Source organism: Pinus tabuliformis, chromosome 3_2, assembly GCF_031772625.1.
Source record: "Pinus tabuliformis cultivar Carrire ecotype Pingquan chromosome 3_2, CPIR1, whole genome shotgun sequence".
In the NCBI taxonomy this organism is placed as follows: Eukaryota; Viridiplantae; Streptophyta; class Pinopsida; order Pinales; family Pinaceae; genus Pinus; species Pinus tabuliformis.
This window is the reverse complement of record NC_142302.1, coordinates 1,110,342,843-1,110,363,999: the sequence shown is the minus strand read 5'-3', so window position 1 is coordinate 1,110,363,999 and position 21,157 is coordinate 1,110,342,843. Positions and strand designations below refer to the sequence as shown.

Genomic DNA, 21,157 nt, shown 5'->3' with positions numbered 1-21,157 from the left:
GTATTTAAGGCTATCATGATCCGTTTTTACCTTGAAGTGTCTTCCCATTAGGTAGGGTCGCCATTTCTTAAGTGCATGGAGTATTGCCAACATTTCCTTCTCATAAATAGCTTTGCTTAAAAACTTTCCCTTGATTGGACGACTTTCAAAAGCAATGGGTCTTTCATCTTGCATTAGAACAGCACCAATTCCATTTCCTGAAGCATCACATTCCACAATAAAGGTTTTTGTGAAGTTCGGTGTAGCTAAGACCGGTGCTTGGCACATTGCCTCTTTAAGATGTTTAAAGGCCTTTGTTGCTTCCGGAGTCCATGAAAATGAATCTTTCTTCAATAATGTTGTTAGAGGTGCTGCTATTCTCCCATAATTCTTAACGAACTTGCGATAATACCTGTCAACCCAAGAAATCCTCGCAGATGCTTTATGGATGTGGGGATTTTCCATTCCTTAATGGCTTTAATTTTGCTAGGGTCTACCTTAACTCCTTCATGAGATACAATATGACCCAAATATTCCACCTCCTGGACTCCAAAGAAACATTTGGATCTTTTTGCATATAATTGTTTCTCCTCCAATAGTTGTAGCACCTTGTCAACATGTTCAACATGATCCTTCCAAGACTTGCTGTAGATTAGTATATCATCAAAAAATACCAACACAAATTTTCTAAGGAATGGTTTGAAAATAAACCTTGAAATGTTGAAGGTGCATTGGTAAGGCCAAAAGGCATGACCAAAAATTCATAATGACCCTCATGAGTTCTAAATGTCGTTTTCGGAATGTCTTCAATCTTCATTCTGATTTGATGATATCCCGAACGAAGATCCAACTTGGTGAAGTAAATTGATCCATGCAATTCATCCAGTAATTCATCAATGACAGGAATGGGGAACTTATCTTTAATAGTGAGCTTGTTGAGCTCCCTATAATCTGGACACATGCGCCATGATCCATCCTTCTTGTGCACCAATACTACTGGAGCTGAGAAAGAACTTTGACTCGGTTGAATTATACCAGCCTCTAGCATTTCTGCAACCATACGTTCAATTTCACTTTTTTGGACATATGGATATCTGTACGGCCTGATGTTTGGAGGAACACTTCCTGGAATCAGATGAATAGCATGATCATGATCACGCATAGGTGGGAGACCTTTGGGAGTCTCAAATACCTTGGAATGATTGTCCAGGACTTTTTGGAGATCTGGAGAAATAGATGATTCCAATGTGGAAACATCTAGCAAACATAATTGTGCAATTACACCTCTTTGCTCCTTTTTTAGAAGCTTTGTCATGCCATTAGAGCTGATTATCTTTCCTGGTTTCCCTGCAATACCCCTTAATTCAACTTCCTTTCCTTCCACAAAAAATTTCATGAAAAGTTCTTGAAAATTAAAAGCTATTGTACCCAAGGATTGTAGCCATTGGACTCCTAGTACAACATCAGCACCTCCCATTGGAATGGAAAGCATTGGGCTAGTCAATACATATTCTCCCATGGATAGCTTGATATTATGGCACTTTCCAGAACAATTTATTGTTCCTCCATTTGCAATCATCACTTGACACTCTGGTGCTGGATATAGGAAGCAATTCAATTCTTTTGCTACCCTACAATGAATAAAATTGTGGGTGCTTCCTGAATCAATCAACACTATTACCTTTTTCTTCTTGATTTGTCCTTCTATCTTGATGGTTTGAGGAGTGGTAATTCCCGCCAATGCATTACAAGATATGGTCGGATTTATTTGTTCTTCATCTAGGCTTTGTTCCTGGAATATATCCTCTTCTTTTGACCTTTCTTGCTCCTTTTCTTCTTCCTCTTCACAATCTATGTAGAATAATTTCTTCTCAGCACACTTATGACCTTTTGTGTATTTGCTATCACAATTGTAACAAAGCCCTTTTGCTCTTTTTTCTTCCAATTGTTGTGGTGTCAACCTTGTAGGTTGTGGAAGACTATGGGCAACAACACTTCCGTCTTTATAGTTGTGAATGGTATGCTTCCTAGTTGCCATAATTTTGCTTTCCATTTTTCTTGCTAACCTGAATGCCTTCTCTAATGAATCAGGTTCCCAAAGGCGCACATCATGTTGGATATTATCCTTTAAAGACCCTATGAACACATCAATCCTATGCTCCTCTGGAATATCTTTTACCCTTATGTTCAATTTTTGGAACTCCTCAATGTGCTCCATTATTGAACCCTTTTGTTTGAGACTTATCAATTGGCTAAAAAAAGTGTTGCTTTTTGTATCCTCATAATGTGCTATCAATTCTTCCGTAAAAATTGCCCAAGTGATAAATTGTTTACGAGAGCAAAGCCATTGATACCATACAAACTGATTTGGTTCCAAATATAAAGTTGTCATACGTACCTTTTGTGTGTTTTGCACATTATTGAGATCGAAGAACTGCTCCATCTGTAATATCCATGTGGCGGGATCCTTGCCATCAAACTTCCTCATATCGATTTTTGGAACATGGTGGGTCTTCGATCCAACATTAGAGTCTATGGAATCATGATTAACATTTCTTTTGTTCACATCATGAGTTTCCTTTACAACCTTTTCACCATTAGTAAGTATTTCTTGTAGAAAATTTGTCAAATCTGTCTTCAAATCTGCCATGTCTGTCTTCAAATCTGTCCTCAAATCTGTCTTCGGATCATCCATTTTAGCTTCCATGCCCTTTATCTTAGATTCCACGCCATTTATCTTAGCATCTGTTAGCTTTTGTGAGTGTGACATTTGTTGCACTTGTTCTTGTAATTTTGATATATCATGTAGCATTTCTTCCTCTTCTTCATGAGTCATGCTAGAGCTTTCAGGTTCCTTACTAGGTGTTTGCATTTTCTTTCCTCGGGGCATCAGTTACCGATAATAATGCTTTACTATGCCCTTTGAATTCCTTCAAACCAAGCTTATGCAAAAATTAAAAAAAAAACTACACACCTTTTTTTTACTTTGTAGAAGCCTGATATTGAATCTGATGTATCTCTGTAATTTCGAATCATCCAGTTCTGAAACTGTGACCTGTAGTAGCCTTCTATGTCCTCTTTCCAATGCCACTAGTCTAATCCAAATTGGATTCTCCAAGAAAGAGTTTTGCACAATCTCCCGCAGTGACCTGATTATAGACTAGTTCAGTAGAGCGAACTTGTAGGAAGTGCCACGTGTCACTGTTCCAACCTTTGACTCTGAAAAATATATACAAGAAAACTAAGTCCGTCCTCTTTCTGTACCTTGTTACGAAATTTCAATCTGATGCTCAGAAAGAAAGTTATGACGATTTTCCCCAGGTCACCTGTTTTGAATGTAATTCAAGAGTCTGCAAAAAGACCAACTTCCTCAGATCATATCTCCGACAATATCGCGCTAAATGCTCTGAAATTCGGACCCAAAGTTCAGCGCGATGTCTTCTCAAATCGGTTTTTTTTTGCGACTTCTGAAACGTCACAGAAAAAAAGTTATAGCGAAAATGCCACGATGACCTGTTTGGAGCAGCGAAAGCCTAGAATCCAAAAGCTCTGATACCAAATGTTATGAAACCAGCTCAAGAAAAGATAGAATAGAAAGATCAACGCCTTAGAATTCAGCCTCTTCGAGGGGGCAACCTCCTTTACATTACATAAATGAACAATTCTTGGATGATACAAATGACAAAACCTCCTTTCTATATATAGGAGTCTAAGGAGTAACAATATAATCCAGCCGACCTAACAATAATAATATAAAGCCACAAAAATAACAATAGATGGATTCTAAGGGGCACAGAAATAACAATATGGGGGTAATAGGGGCACAACAATATAAATAAGGGGTATAACTACAATAGTAATGGGGTAATCACTAGTATTATACGGACCCAACAAAGTGCAACAAATGTCACTGTCACAAAAGCTAACAGAACCTAAGATAAATGGCGTGGAAGCTAAGATGAATGGCATGGAAGCTAAGATGGACAACTTTAAGATAGATTTGAACACAAATTCGAAGACAGGCATGGCAGATTTAAAGATATATTTGACAAATTTTCTTAAAGAATTACTTACCAATGGTGAAAGGGTAGTAAAGGAAACTCATGATGCAAACAAAGGAAATGTTAATCATGATTTCGTAGACTCTAATATTGGATCGAAGACGCACCATATTCCAAAAATCGATATGAGGAAGTTTGATGGCAAGAATCCCGCAACATGGATATTACAAATGGAGCAATTTTTCGATCTCAATAATGTGCAAAATACACAAAAGGTACGTATTGCAACTTTATATTTGGAACCAAATCAGTTTGTATGGTATCAATGGCTTTGCTCGCGTAAACAATTTATCACTTGGGCAATTTTTACGGAAGAATTGATAACACATTATGAGGATACAAAAAGCAACACTTTTTTTAGCCAATTGATAAGTCTCAAACAAAAGGGTTCAATAATGGAGCACATTGAGGAGTTCCAAAAATTGAACATAAGGGTAAAAAATATTCCAGAGGAGCATAGGATTGATGTGTTCATAGGGTCTTTAAAGGATAATATCCAACATGATATTCGCCTTTGGGAACCTGATTCGTTAGAGAAGGCATTCAGATTAGCAAGAAAAATGGAAAGCAAAATTATGGCAACCAAGAAGCACACCACTCACAACTATATGGACGGAAGTGTTGTTGTTCCTAGTCCTCCACAACCTATAAGGTTGACACCACAACAATTGGAAGAAAAAAGAGCAAAAGGGCTTTGTTACAGTTGTGATAGAAAATACACTAAAGGTCATAAGTGTGCTGAGAATAAATTATTCTACATAGATTGTGAAGAGGAAGAAGAAAAGGAGCAAGAAAGGTCAAAAGAAGAGGATATACTCCAGGAACAAAGCCTAGATAAAGAAGAAATGAATCTGACCATATCTTGTAATGCATTGGCGGGAATTACCACTCCTCAAACCATCAAGATAGAAGGACAAATCCAGAAGAAAAAGGTACTAGTGTTGATTGATTCAGGAAGTACCCACAATTTTATTCATTGTAAGGTAGCAAAAGAATTGAATTGCTTCTTATACTCAGCACCAGAGTGTCAAGTGATGGTTGCAAATGGAGGAACAATAAATTGCTCTGGAAAGTGACATAATATCAAGCTATCGATGGGAGAATATGTATTGACTAGCCCAATGCTTTCCATTCCAATGGGAGGTGTTCATGTTGTACTAGGAGTACAATGGCTACAATCCTTGGGTACAATAACTTTCAATTTTCAAGAACTATTCATGAAATTTTCCGTGGAAGGAAAGGAAGTTGAATTAAGGGGTATTGCAGGGAAACCGGGAAAGATAATTAGCTCTAATGGTATGACAAAGCTTCTAAAAAATGAACAAAGGGGTGTAATTGCACAATTATGTTTGCTAGATGTTTCCACATTGCAATCATCTATTTCTCCAGATCTCCAGAAAGTCTTGGACAATCATTCCAAGGTATTTGAGACTCCCAAAGGTCTCCCACCTATTCGTGATCATGATCATGCTATTCATTTGATTCCAGGAAGTGTTCCTCCAAACATCAGGCCGTACAGATATCCCTATGCCCAAAAGAGTGAAATTGAATGTATGGTTGCAGAAATGCTAGAGGCTGGTATAGTTCAACCGAGTCAAAGTTCTTTCTCTGCTCCAGTAGTATTAGTGCACAAGAAGGATGGATCATGGTGCATGTGTCAGGATTATAGGGAGCTCAACAAGCTCACTATTAAAAATAAGTTTTCCATTCCCATCATTGATGAATTACTGAATGAATTGCATGGATCAATTTACTTCACCAAGTTGGATCTTTGTTCAGGATATCATCAAATTAGAATGAAGACTGAAGACATTCCGAAAACAGCGTTTAGAACTCATGAGGGTCATTATGAATTTTTGGTCATGCCTTTTGGCCTTACCAATGCACCTTCAACATTTCAAGGTTCGATGAATTCCTTTTTCAAACCATTCCTTAGAAAATTTGTGTTAGTATTTTTTTATGATATACTAATCTTCAGCAAGTCTTGGAAGGATCATGTTGAACATGTTGACAAGGTGCTACAACTATTGGAGGAGAAACAATTATATGCAAAAAGATCCAAATGTTTCTTTGCAGTACAAGAGGTGGAATATCTGGGTCATATTGTATCTCATGAAGGAGTTAAGGTAGACCCTAGCAAAATTAAAGCCATTAAGGAATGGAAAATCCCCACATCCATAAAGCATCTGCGAGGATTTCTCGGGTTGACAGGGTATTATTGCAAGTTTGTTAAGAATTATGGGAGAATAGCAGCACCTCTAACAACATTATTGAAGAAATATGCATTTTCATGGAATCCAGAAGCAACAAAGGCCTTCGAACATCTTAAAGAGGCAATGTGCCAAGCACCGGTCTTAGCTACACCAGACTTCACAAAAACATTTATTGTGGAATGCGATGCTTCAGGAAATGGAATTGGTGTTGTTTTAATGCAAGATCAAAGACCCATTGCTTTTGAAAGTCGTCCAATCAAGGGAAAGTTTTTACACAAAGCTATTTATGAGAAGGAAATGTTAGCAATACTCCATGCACTTAAGAAATGGCGACCCTACCTAATGGGAAGACACTTCAAGGTAAAAACGGATCATGATAGCCTTAAATACTCTTTAGAACAAAGATTATCCTCTGAAGAGCAACAAATTGGGTCACAAAGATGTTGGGTTATGATTTTGAAATCATCTACAAAAAAGGAAAGCAAAATGTGGTGGCAGATGCACTCTCAAGAAAGGATGAGGATGTAGAAGCATTGTTGTGCGTCATTTCTATTATCCAACCAGATTGGATAAACGAAGCAAGGGACGAATGGAAGAATGATGAAGAAGTATGGGCACTTATTCGAAAGTTACAACAAGATTCCAATACGTCTGATACATTTAGCTGGCAAAATGATTCTTTATGGTACAAAGATCGCTTATACCTCTGTAAGAATTCCCAACTAAAACAAAAGATTCTTATGGAATTGCACACTTCTCCCTTAGGAGGGCACTCAGGATTTTTAAAAACTTACCACAGGGTTAAGAAGGAATTTTTTTGGGATGGCCTTAAATCAGATATTCAAAAATTTGTGGCGGAATGTTTGGTTTGCCAACAAAATAAAGTTGAAACAATTAAGACACCGGGTCTATTACAACCTTTATCCATTCCAAGCCAACGTTGGGAGGAGGTTTCAATGGATTTTATCACAGGTTTACCCAAGTCTGAGGGAAAGAGTGTCATCATGGTGGTAGTTGACAGACTTACCAAGTATGCACACTTTTGTGCATTATCACATCCATTTAAAGCCAGTACGATTTCTACTGCATTTATGGAAACAATTCAAAAGCTACATGGAAACCAAAAGATTATTGTAAGTGACAGAGATCCCATTTTCACAGGATATTTTTGGACAGAATTATTTTCTTGTCTTGGTACTCAGTTAGCTCATAGCTCATCTTATCATCCTCAATCTTATGGGCAAACTAAGATAGTAAACAAATGTTTGGAAGGATATCTTCGTTGCTTTATATCAGATAAACAGACACAATGGGTCAAATGGTTGCCTCTGGCTGAATGGTGGTATAACACTTCCTTCCATACAGCAACAAAAATGACCCCATTTATGGCACTTTATGGATATCAGCCACCATCCATCACATCATATTTAAGAGAAAATTCTAAGGTTCAAGCAGTGGAACATCACATCAAACATCAACAATAAGTCCTCCAACTCTTAAAGGATAGCCTCGTGTTGGCACAGAATAGAATGAAACAACAAGCAGATCAACATCGCAACGAAAGAAGTTTTGATGTAGGTGATTGGGTATTCCTACGGCTACAACCATATAAGCAAATGTCCCTCAAGCAAGCTAAGAAGGATAATAAATTATCACCAAAGTATTATGGTCCGTACAAGGTGTTGCAAAAGATTGGTACTATGGCATACAAATTGGAGCTTCCTGCAGCTTCTCGATTGCACCCAGTTTTCCATGTTTCATGTTTAAAGAAGGTTATAGGCGACAAGCTCCCAGTTCAAACAATATTGTTAGAACTTGATGAGGAAGGAAAAATTATATTTTAACCGGAAGCAGTCACAGAAACAAGAACTCGACAGCTACGAAATCGATCAATTTCAGAGTATCTTATCAAGTGGAAGAACTTATCCGCTGAAGATTCCACATGGGAGGATGAGAATTTTATACAGAAGCATCCAGAACTACTCAAATGTTGAGGACAACACTTTTTTTGAAGGAGAGGGGCATGTTGGGTCCCTATAATACTAGTAATTACCCCATTACTATTGTAGTTTCATCCCTTATTAATATTGTTGTGCCCCTATTATCCCCATATTGTTATTACTGTGCCCCATAGAATCCCTCTATTGTTATTTTTGTGGCTTTATATTATTATTGTTAGGTCGGCTGGGTTATATTGTGACTCCTTAGACTCCTATATATAGAAAGGAGGTTTTTTCATTTGAATCATTCAAGAATTGTTCATTTATGTAATGTAAAGGAGGTTGCCCTCTTGAAAAGGCTGAATTCTAAGGCTTGGATCTATCTTTTCTTTTTCTTGAGCTGGTTCATAACAATATCGGCTTCCATTAAAAATTTATCTCATAATGAATGTCTTCACTAAGCCATTCACTCGTCACAGTTTTCGGTCCTTGCTTCATTGCATAGGCAGTATCAACAATACCATTCAATGCACAGCATAAATACCATTCAACACAGTCAACACAGGAATAAACAACGGACTCACCGGTCAACAACACCACGAGACTACACCAAGGTTGCACCATGTCTCGCTTCGCTTCTTCCCTGTGTGGAGGCACCACGGTTCTTTTATGTGTTTTCTGCTCAATTTAGCGAGTTTCTTCCTGTGTTTTTGTTACCAAATTTCTTATAGTTTCCCGATCCCATTTCTAATATCTACCGACGTTGCCGCTGATGAGAATCGTATTTATTGTTACAGATGGCGTCCTTGTGACCGCTCCATGCAGATTTTCTTCTTCTTCGTTTTATTTCGTTTTTTGAGAGTTTTTTTTTAGTTTCTGGGTGGATTAAGGGCAGATGAATTGTATGCACAGGCCAGATTATACTACACAGAAGAGTTGTGTACACAGTTACAGGAGGTTTCGGATGCGTTGTCTACATCAGAAACTTCTCAAGAATTGACCAAGGGTTTAGATTCACAGGCTGTGCAGCTTTGTGCTAGCCAGCTCACAAAAGGTTTTGATTCAAAACATGGTTGGACTCTCTACGCAGCAATTTCAACAGAATTAAAATTCACAGAGAATTACACAATGCGTAGGGCTGGTAAGGTCAAAAGGGTTTAACCTACCCTCTAATATCAAATGTAAGAACCGAAAAACAAATGCAAAGAAAAACAGTAAGGGATTTATCATGAACCTGTAACAATTTCCTGAAGCCTGACAAAATCAATTAACGGAACTGTTGAGGTACCTACCTACACTCCTGCAGTTGAAGATGCCTTCGGCTGCGCTGCTACAGTTACTGAAAGACCGAATCCACCCAGCCAAACTGAGCAGAGCTTGGCTGTTCAATCCAGTAAACTTCTTAACAAAAGCCGATTGTTCCCCCGTGCCTAGAACCTCAGAACTCTCAAGCTCTTCCTGTGGATGATTTCCTCCTCCTTCACCATTCTTCGCTCCGTTTTTCTCCCCTTCACAAATCCATGTCCCGTGGTTTTATTCTGTTGTTTGGCGGTGGCCGCTCTTCCATCTGCAGCCCACCGCTCAGCCTATTGATGACAAACTTTCTTACGTATCCCTCCCTTATCTCTTTTAAGGTCGAGGATGTACATGATTTATGTTTTTGAAATCATACTATACTTTTATTAGAATATTCCTTTAATATAACACTATATCGTATATATCATATTATAATTTAATATATCACATTATATTATAAACATTATGTTTTAATATATAACATTATTTTATTATATATATTTTTTTAATATAACATCATAACTTTATACTTAGATCCCTTTTAATTAATTAATTATATATTTTTTAAAATTTATTTTATTAATTTATTAATATAATTTTTATCAATAATCTGGAATATATAATATATATAGTCCTCTTTTAAGATCTACCCATACATTAAGCAATATTGATGAATGAGTAGAACTTCTATTCAAAGAAGTGTCATGGTATTTAGCACTTATAATCAATTTAGTATAAAATACTAGTGCGGTGTATGCGACACATGCATATGTAGCTATCATATGCATGTACCGTATACCTGCTATTATGCTTGCATTCTTTATATTTATAGATGGGTTGTTACATTAATACTTCAAATATTGTTTTAAAATATATTGTTGTTGATATTTGATGGGTCAAAATAATATGTAACAAAGAAAACTTTGTTACATGGTATATGGATGAGAAAAATTTGCATATTTTGTCTCTAATGGTCTCGAAACCCACCACACACATAATGACATAGTACAAAACTACACATATATTTAACATTGAATGATCTTGCTTGCTTAAATTATAGTCTGTGATTCCTTCTTAAATGTAATCTAATAAATCAAAATGACATATCACTTGGTCAGGATTTCATTCAACACTAACATCATTACAATATTTGTTCATCACGTACCTTTCCTTTGTAATTGAGGAAGACACATGTTTTGCTAAAATGGGAATAGTTGCTAAGCATCAAAACAAAATTTTCCACTAGAAAGTGCCATTACAACAAAAATAGTATTAATATATTTATGTGCTAAATATACATTATATAGTTATTCTTCATGTCTTTATGTATTCTAGTAAGTCCTGACAACCAAGTTGTATCAACAATTTTGACTACGGAGCTCCCCAATCATTGATTGGATGCTATATACAAGTCTGACACAGAAAGGACCAATCCTTTTCTATGAGCCCTTTTTGGGATCTTCTGCCTATAACTTCATGTGATGAACCTCTACTTGCATGTCATTATAGTAATAAGAAACATAGTTCAGTTTCTTGTTTTATACAAGTGTGTAAATCAATAGCCTGTGCATGTATTTCTAATTCCTCAATTTCTCTAAAACTCATAATTCAAGGTTATATTAAAGATTAATGCATTTGTGTATGATCAATTCATGTGAAGCCAAGCACAACATCCATTCATGACCCAAAACAATAGAACTTACCATATAAATGTTCTCGTGGGCATTAATATTTTTCTTGACTAAGACTCATCAATGTCATGTACTATACCACATACGTAATCATGAGGCCTTGAAGCAAATGAAAGAATAAATAGAAATATAAAATTTGTATTGATGCTATATACCAAATTTTTATTGAGAAATCTGTAAAACTCAAGTATAAATGCATGAATTCATCTCGCTTTCATGGAGAAGCCAAAGTGATTTCTTGACTAGAAGAAAAAACATTTTCTAGAAATACTTTTTTTAATTTTGTATATACAGAAATAAGATTGAGTTCTTCGCATGTACAACCATAAAATATTTTCAACAAACATTTGCAATACTATGAAAAGTAATCAAGTGAACAAAACCAAAAAAAAAAAAAAATTTAAAATACACATAATAAATATCATTTATCTACCTTTGAAGTTTCTTTCCTTTTGGATGGCTCTAGTGTTGATCCTGCCTTCTCCAAAACGTAGCAAAGACGTAGCTCATTCATTGCATCCAAAAACACTTGAATTGACCTTAAGGTTTCATTGGATTCAATAAAAATATATTTTTCAACCTGTACAACATACACATCCCCCACTCAATAATATAACTCCTAAGTCCTAACCATTCCGTGCTTGTAATTTTCTAAAAGTGTGACGAAAGATGCATTCTTAAACCAACAAAATTTGCTCACAGCACAAACAAAAAATTCAATTAAGTCCTCTCAATGTCCTAGTGTGAAAAAACATGCAATCCTAAACAAAAGTTGCTCACAGCATGAACATAAATTTCTATCATGATGACAAATAAAGTGAAGCCCACTTTGTGAGTTCAAGGACTCAATTAATGAAGTTTGACTTTGATTGTTTCATATGTTTAAACTAACATTAGGAATTCAAAATTTCAAGAGTTACTGTCATCATGAATTGAAAGGAAAAACATATATACTTGAGCTAATTAAGATATAATGTTTATCATATCTGAGTAATTAGGACAAGCGTCTAAGAAAATAGGTCTAGTTTGACAATAATAAGTAGTTATATATTTTTTGATGAATACTCAATAAAAATATACAACTTTGAGAAAGGGATGATTTTAATTTCAACCAGTGTCAAAGATATCTCACAAACACAACTGTAGCTTAACAATGTTTAACAGGACAATAGTCTAAAATGACATCCAACAATAAATTATAGATCATTTCCTTGATATCAAACTGGGTATTGAAATAATCCTCGCGAACAGTACATGTATTCTCATCAAACTTAGTTTTGTAAAACAGAAAACATACTATGAAATGCAAATGGCAACAAATAAATGCATTCCAAACAAACAGCATAAACTCGCATCATATGCAGAAAGAATCACTCTTTCATCTCCAACACACAAAAGCTTTATTACATAAATCACCATTTCATAATAAAACTGAAAACAATGGGATGCAATCTAGAACTAAAGTGACAATAATACTGCTAACCTGGTTTGAAACAACCTGGCAAATCTGGGAGCTTTCATCACTTCTTCCAGCTAGATTTCCAAGGACATGAGGAAAAACAAGTTCTGCAAGCGATGGTTTCAGAAGTACTATGTCTTGACACAAGCTGTCACCAAAAAAGAAATAATTAATCAAAGAACCTTTCGAAACTCTTCGACCATCAAGGTACAAAATAAATGTTCAATAACCCATGCATATTTTAATACCAAATGTTGAGACATCAAGAAAGCCTGTCAAAGCAAAAGAAAATTCACATACCGTAGAATTATATCATTTGTGTGATGCATGAGAGAATAAACAAGTTGGCAAATCCATTCCTCGAATGTCTTCCCATGAGTCTGCCAAAGGGAGGCATCTTCTAAAGGAACAGCATTATCTGCAAATTGAGTTCATGAAATAAAATATCGTTTGAAGCACAAAACAACTTAATCTGTTTTTTGATTTAAAAAATACTTCTTCAAGTCAAAATGCATAGACTGAGCATGGGTCACATTTATTTTATAGCCACTAAAGCAATATTTGCGTGTCTAAGAGGAATTGCACGATATAAAACAATCTTGGGATAAGCATAGACAACTGCAACCCATGATCCAAAAAAGGGCAGGAGCAGTGATTAAATTATGATCTAAGTTTTGCAGGCTCCAGGAATCCAGGCAGGAGGATCCTAAACTCCAATGAGCCAAAAGTTTGGATTATAGTCCCACCACCACCCTTGAGGCAAAACAAAATTTAATGCAATCTCTGACAGAATCAGCCTGCTACCATTGAAGACCTCACCCAGGTGTCAAAATCCTCACTCACAAGGTAAAGACCTAAAGGCAACTTGGAGGGTCATCTGGTGTCACCTCAATAACCCACTCAGGGGGGAGTCCATTAACTCCAAATCTTGGATGGAGAAAGATGACTCAAAAAACGGTTTCAAGAGACTTAGTGTAAATCTGGATTTATGATGATATTCAATTGTTAATTCAAGATTTATTAAAACAGAAAATAAACCTAAAAGATATGGCTCAATTTGAATCTGGATTCTAATGTAAATTTCTGCCGCAATGTAATGTCCCCATCTGTGAAGCGAAGACTTCTTGCTCACTGGTGTTTACTAATTGAAGATAAATTAATGTGTAATTTCTGTGTAAGTAACTATTTATTTATATTTATAAAATCTGAGTGTGTAAAATACCCTCGTGGCGGTTTGCCTATATAGGGAGTGCAAAGTCCATGAGGAATGAATAGTCATGTCCCATGACTATTTTACCTCTTCACAATAATGTTTTTATAATTATGTAATTATTTATTTAATTAAATATTATTTATATAATTAATATTGTTATGAATATTTCATTCATAACACTGCCACCACCCTTAAAGATGCTTTGTCCTCAAAGCATAACCAGAAGGGGTTCTTCTAATTGAACATGTTGCTATGGAGTGACATTTTGCGTTGGTGGGCGAAATCTTAATGAGTATTTATACCTTCCTTGAAGCTGAGAGTGTTAATACCCTAAGTTACCAAGATCCTGATCCGGATACGGATCCGGATCTGGATTCGGATACACCAGTTTTTTGAAAAGCCAAGATCCGGAAACGGCAAGTACAAACAAATATAAAATATTTTATAATTTTTAAACTTAAAATTTATATAAATATCAATGTTGCACGAAGCGGAAGCGTTTTTTGGAAGCGGGGACGCCGAAGCGTCATTTTCCAAAAATCTAGGAAGCGAAGCGTCCGCGGAAGCGTCTACTATATATATATATATTTTTGCATTTATACTCAAAACAAACATCCCAAATACCAAATTAATTGTAGAAGACATGAAAACATGCATATTTTTGCATAAATCAAGATAGATATAACATCCATTGTACATTAATGATTAATTATTCGAGCATCAACCATCTAGAATCTAGATTCTTCTCCTTTTGTCTAGCCTTTGCCTCTACCTCGATTGTCTAGGGATATTAGTCAACATTGCCCAATTTTGATCAAACTACCTAATTCAAGACTTAAAATATGGTAGAAAAAGCTTAACATGCTTGATCGATGATTTTGACTTGATTGAAAGGTAATTTTTTGCTAAGGGCATGCCGCGTGACAAAGGAGTTCAACAATAACACCACCAACACTAGGGTACATATAGGGTTTGGTGCTCTTGATTAAATGCTAATCGCATACCTTCATACTTGATATAATCTAATGAAATGCCACAATCCCATTGATCCTGAATTCCTGAAAACTGTTAAGTCTGCTGAATTTTGAATAGGATATGAAATTCTATTTTCTCCATATGAAGTCCAATGAGGTTGGAACCACTCTCAAACATCCTGAGTCATTTCATGGTAATGTTAAAAATTTAAGTAAAATGATGAAAATGAAAAATAAAGGAGAATGTCACTTTTACTTTAAGAATTTAACATTACCATGAGGGAGCATCTGCTATATTTATATTTTTTTTTGCCTTTATTCGTCACCCTAACCCAAGGTGGACCCACCCCCAACAAGCAAACTCACCTAAAATTTAAAAAAAAAAATTGAAAAAAAATGATTTTCTAAACTCTTTTCCGGAAGCTTTTCTGGAAGCGTACGGAAGCGTACGCTTCCTCCTCGGAAGCGCCACGCATCAGATGCCCGAAGCGTCGTACGAAGCGCGCTTCGGCGCTTCGGAAGCGGCGCTTCCATACAACGCTTCCAAATTTGCAAGAAGTGTCTAAAAATGCCAAAGCGGCGCTTCCGGCCAAGCTTCCTAGGCGCTTCCGTACGGGACGCGCTTCGGGGCTTGGAACCGTGTGGGGGGGGGGGGGGCGCTTCGTGCAACACTGATAAATATAAAAATAAAACATATGTTAATTCTTCAAATATGTAATTTTTATATACAATAAATAATTATTATATAAGTAATTCCTAAGGTATCATTTATAAATATTAATTAAATTTATATAAAAATAAAAAAACATATGAAAATCTTTAAATATATACATTTAATATAATATTTTAAAAATAATTATTAAGTTAATCATAATATAATTAATGCATCATTTATAAATATTTAAACATTAATTATTAGTTATAGTTATTTATATTAAGCAAATTATTAAACTTATTTTAGAAAAACTATTTTTAAACTTGAAAATAAATTTTAAAATTTATTAAAATATAAACTTACATTTTAAACTTTAAATAAAATATCTTCTAAATAAATATGAGTAGATTATAATCTTGATGCATGTATTAAAGTTTATAATATGTATTTGTATTAAATAATATAAAGTTTATAATATATCTTTGGATTAAGATCTATAATACTGTCAACATAGAAATAGAAATAGTAAATTGTGGCTGGCCAACTCCCTCTCGGACTTCATATGCGCTCGTTCTTATCATTAGATTCATTCACTTGAATTAAAGTTTATAACATATTGTATTAAAAATAATACATTTCAATCTAAAAATAATAAATTTTATGACCCAACAACTCCCTCATTTATTTTCGCGGAGGGATTTTTAATCCATTTCTTAACATTCGAAATTGACTTGCGTTGATATTTCTGTTTAGAAATTTTGTGCTGAATTACAGTTTTTTACCCACGGAGAGTTTTATGATGTCCAACAACTCCCTAGTTTATTTTCGCGAAGGGATTTTTAACCCATTTCTTAACATTCGGAATTGACTTGTGTTGATATTTCTGTTTAGAAATTTTGCGCTGAATTACAGTTTTTTTACTCACGTAGAGAAATTTTTGCTGACATACGGTATTTACAAACGGAGAGAAGATGGGCGGATCTCTACGGATCCGGATCCGAATCCGTCTCTGATCCGGGGATCCGCGTATCCAGCCATCAGGGTTGACGGATCCGGTAACATAGTTAATACCATTCAATTTATAATGTCATCCTTGCCAGTTAAACTCCATGAATTGTTCTTCGAGGTTTGTAGTATAGCTCCCTAGTTGTTTTAACCATTCTGCACCTAGAAATATATCCATTTCTTTGAGTGCTAGGGAAAATAGATCTGTTCGTAGCTCTAGTTCTTGTATTTGGATTGAAACTTTAAGACATTCTCTTATTTTCTTGATTTTTTTCCCAGTAGCGACAGACATGGTCAAGTCCTTGATTGGGCATATACAAAGATCAAGTTGTTTAGCAAGATCGATGTTTATGCAATTGTGACTACTACCAGAATCTATAAATATATTGACATTTCTGCCTCTTATGAGTCCCTTGAACTTAGTGTTTTAGGACATAATCTCCTCATGTTTGTTGATGGAGTAATAAGCTTAATGTTCCTTCTTGGAGATTGGTTCCTCTTCCTTCAAAGATGTGGTAGAACTTATTTTGCAGTTGCTTGTTGTCCTTGATATCTGGGAGAGTTACTATTTCCATAAAGGTTTTTTTAATCACATAATATTGCAGCTAATGACGGTTCCTCGGAATTTGAATCTTTATTGTGTGTGACAACGATTTCTTCATCATGTTCTTGTACTTCAATTTGCTTCCCATCTACAATTTTATAGTAGCACAGGGATGCGTCTTCACATTTATGTCTTGGCATCTAGTTTTCTCCACATTTGCGACAATTATTTTCCTTTTTAATCTTTTTTTTTGCCTCATTACTTGAAGCGTCTGATTCCTTCTCGACTTCATAGGTATATAATTTCTTGTTAAGGAATCTGTGCCCTCATGTCCATTTGTCTCCACAACGCCTACATTTGTTAGTTCCTTTTTTTCCCGAGTGTCGTTGTTGGTCTTCATCTTCCTTGAATGATGACATTCTGAGCTTATGTTTTCTCTCAATAATTATCATTGCATGTCTAGCTTCTTCAATGGTTTTGGGTTTATATAGTTTTAATTCTTCTCGAATATACCCTTTAAGGCCACATCTATACATTTTTAACAACTCTTTTTCGAAACCCCTCTTTGTCTTATAGCTAATACTTCTCATTCTTGGGTGTATTCGCTTACAGTTCCTTTTTGTTTAAGGTGAACAAATATTTTGTAAACATCATCTTCTTCTTCGTCATGGAACCTTTTGTGCAAAGCCTCCACAAAAGTTTTCCAGTTGAACACATGAGCTTCACATCTATTGGACCACTATTGATTTGTGGTAGCATCGGATGTGCTATAGCCACGAAATTTGGTGGAGAGGTTGGGCACATGAGATCTCCAATACCCAGAAAGGGTTTGGGCAGATTCTAAACAGTTCAGGAGATATTAAAATAATTAATATTTTTAATAGAGTCCCTAAGTCTAAACTTAGGGAAATTAAAATATTAATGTGGATTAATATAAAACTATGTTAGAATCGTCCAAAAGACATGGATCAAGCCAAATCTAATCTGTAATATGTTGAGCATGCACTAGTGTTTATTTTTAGTATTTACATTGTAAATAACTTGTTAAGTAACGGAACAAGTAGGTAGGAATAAATTAGTAAAGTGCATGGAGGGTTTCTAACTGGTAGACTTAGAAACTTCAACATGGTATCAGAGCGTTGTTGCAGATCACAGGAGAACTGAGGACATCAGCCGAGCGGAGCAATCGCAGCAGAAAACAATTGTCTCGAGGTGACAGAAATTGTTTCTAGCAAAGCAGCACAAGGGAAGGGTGACGCAATGCCTACGTCATCAAATGTGAGCTAGGAAGTGGCAGCGCAGAGGCTAAGGAAGGTAAAGGGAGACTCACGCAGAGCCACACAAAAGCTAGGAGGGCTGACGCAGTTGGATGAGGAGGCCGAGTTGCTGGTGTCGGGATTGCGCAGAGCCTATGAGCTCTCACCTTCAGGTTGTTGAGGTTTAGAAGGCTGTGGGAAAGTTGCAGAGTGGAGCTGGTGAGGTACTGTAGTCAGAACAGCGCCTGAAAAGGCAAGGCCAAGAGGAGGGAGTGGCTACTAAGGGTTTATATCCGAGAAATCCGGATCAGTGGTGCGATTGCACAGACGATTCGAGTAAGGGGCATCTCGACATCGGCAGAAGGATTTCCAGGAGGGAAATCGAGACTCAAAGGGAGTCTCCTCGAGAACTTCCAGGACGGAAGTAGAAGAGCATCATGGCACTACATGGAGTAAGAGACCAGGACAGACTGGACGGAGCATCAAACTTCGCAGTCTGGAAGGCCAGAATCTTATCCAAACTTGACAAAAATCGTGTCAAGCACTTCGCCTTGAAAACGATAGCTATCCCAGTCGACCCAGCTGAGAACGACAAGTACAAGGAAGCAATGGCAAGGGCCAAGAGCATCATCCTTGATAGGGTCAAGGACCATGTAGTACCACCAATGTTTTTAAAACCGGAACCGGTGACCAGACCGATCTACCTAATGAACCGGTTTACCGACTGGAACCGATCTAACCGGGACTGGAACCAGTTTTAGAACAATACATTAAATAATTAATTTTTAATGAAACAAAACTATTTTTAAGATTTAAAACCATGATTCCAAAACAATAGAGACAAAATATGCAAAGTTTGCTCATTTATATACAATGTAAAGGTGAATATATCAAAATGGCACCGAGTGCAATATATATCATCGACAAAATAGAAAAATACATAAGCAATGAGGCTATAAATGTCCTATAAAGTCCAAAAACAATGTTGCAAGCTATGAGGCCATTGGCACACTACAATTCTACAATGTACACATGATCAATCATCAAGTTCATCACCACTACTAACCACAGGACCATCATCAGGAGCTACATAGACATCCTCTGGTTCAGAGTCTAAGGATGCCTCCGCCTGGTCTGCAACCTCAGTATCAATGCCACGAATAACAATAGAAGTTGACCTAATGGAAGCACGAGTTTGTTGACCTACACAACTAGTGCCCTTCATTGGTTCTTTGCCTTTCCTTGATGCCGCTACTGATCCTGGATCTGATGCCGCCACATAATCTGCTTCATCCCCCGCTAAAGCCATGTCAATATCAAAATCAGCCTCAAACAAAGGATCTTCAGTCTCCTCCACCTATTCTGATGTTGGATCAATATCATCCAACACAATGGGATCTAGATTAGGTGTTTTGTTCATCATTTGGTTCCTCCTCAGTCTAAGGTTGTATTGCACGAAAACAAGATCATTTAACCATTTTTTTCTAAACAGTTTCTCTTCTTCATGTGTATGCGCTCAAAAACGGACCAATTGCGCTCACAACCTGAAGCACTACAAGTTTGATTGAGGACTCTAATTGCAAACCTTTACAATTGAGGACACTAGCCACCAAATGACTCCAACCAATGCGCTGCAAAGAAAAAGACATTAATTAGTAACTTAGTTTATAATTTGAATTGTAAAGAACGTAAACAATTTTAACTTGAAAAGAAAAACAAATTGGAAATTGGAATTGCTTACCTGGTTGGTCCACATCTCTTGCAATCTTTGCCAAGTTTTTGCCAAAGGTACCACCTGCCATAGTGAAAACAGTAAGTTGTCTATGTATTTCCAACTAGTCTGCATGGGTAGGGACTCCAAGCAATCAATCAATCTAGCTCCGACCTCGCGTATCTCCTAGCCGATTTTTATAATGATACTTTGGGTTCAAAAAATACTCAGCTGCATGTATAGGACGATGGAGATAATTGTTCCATCTGTTATCAATGATCTCCCATATACGGCCATATTTAGCTAACCTATCCTTGTAAAGTTTAAACTACCCGTATCTGCTCCTTTGCCTGATCCATAGCCTCATAAATGTAGCCCATGGCCAATTTTTCCCCATCCACCATCCTTAGCACCTTAACAAGAAACTCGGTAATTTTCACAAGCTCTACAGACCTTTTCCAAAAATAATTGTCTAACACTTTCTTTTTGGTGTCTTTTTCATATTATCTACGAGCGCACCACGATTCAGACCATTCTTCAGAAGAAAACATTTTCTGCAAGTCTTTATGTTGACCATTGAGACATTGCAACGTGAGGAAGTGAGTTGCAAATCTCGTAATTGCAAGCCTAACAATCTCTTTGCCCCCGGTGTTTTTCCTCATTAGGCTCAATACCCATGAGTGGTTGTAAATGTATTTTGTAATGCACTTAGCATGCTCTACAGTGTATTTTACCCACTCCACTTTGCCTATGTCCTCAAGCATGAGGTCTATGCAATGTGCAACACATGGAGTCCAAAATATGGTTTTATATTTGGACTCAAGCATCTTTCCAGCAAAAACAAGGTTTGAGGCATTATCGGTGATGACCTACACAACTTGTTGCTCCCCAACTTCTTGAATAATGTCATCCAAAAGCTCAAATAGAAGGGCCGCATCCTTCACCTTATCATATGCATCAACTGATCTCAAAAACATGGTTCCTTGAGGGCAAGAAACAAGGAAATTAATGATAGTGTGGTTCTTTCCATCGGTCCATCCATCTAACATGATGGAACAACCTGTTTTGAGCCATGAATCTTTAAACTCAACCAAATACTCATCAATGGAAGATATCTCTTTTTGCAAAATAGCTCCCCTCAAGTCATGCATACTAGGGCC

At 36.4% G+C, this 21,157-nt stretch overlaps 1 protein-coding gene across 6 annotated transcripts in view; it reads right to left on the bottom strand.

Moving 5' to 3' along the window:
- ATM (Serine/Threonine-kinase ATM-like protein) overlaps positions 1-21,157 on the bottom strand; it is a 533,430-nt gene that overhangs the window by 244,320 nt on the left and 267,953 nt on the right. For 5 of the 6 annotated variants that reach the window (XM_089417581.1, XM_089417584.1, XM_089417582.1 and 2 more), the window contains 3 exons: positions 12,940-13,057; positions 12,664-12,787; positions 11,614-11,760 (listed from right to left, as the gene is read on the bottom strand). In XM_089417581.1, coding sequence (XP_089273707.1) covers positions 11,614-11,760; positions 12,664-12,787; positions 12,940-13,057 — 389 coding nt within the window. The remainder of the gene's footprint in view (positions 1-11,613; positions 11,761-12,663; positions 12,788-12,939; positions 13,058-21,157) is intronic. The other variant, XM_089417585.1, reaches the window with a different exon arrangement.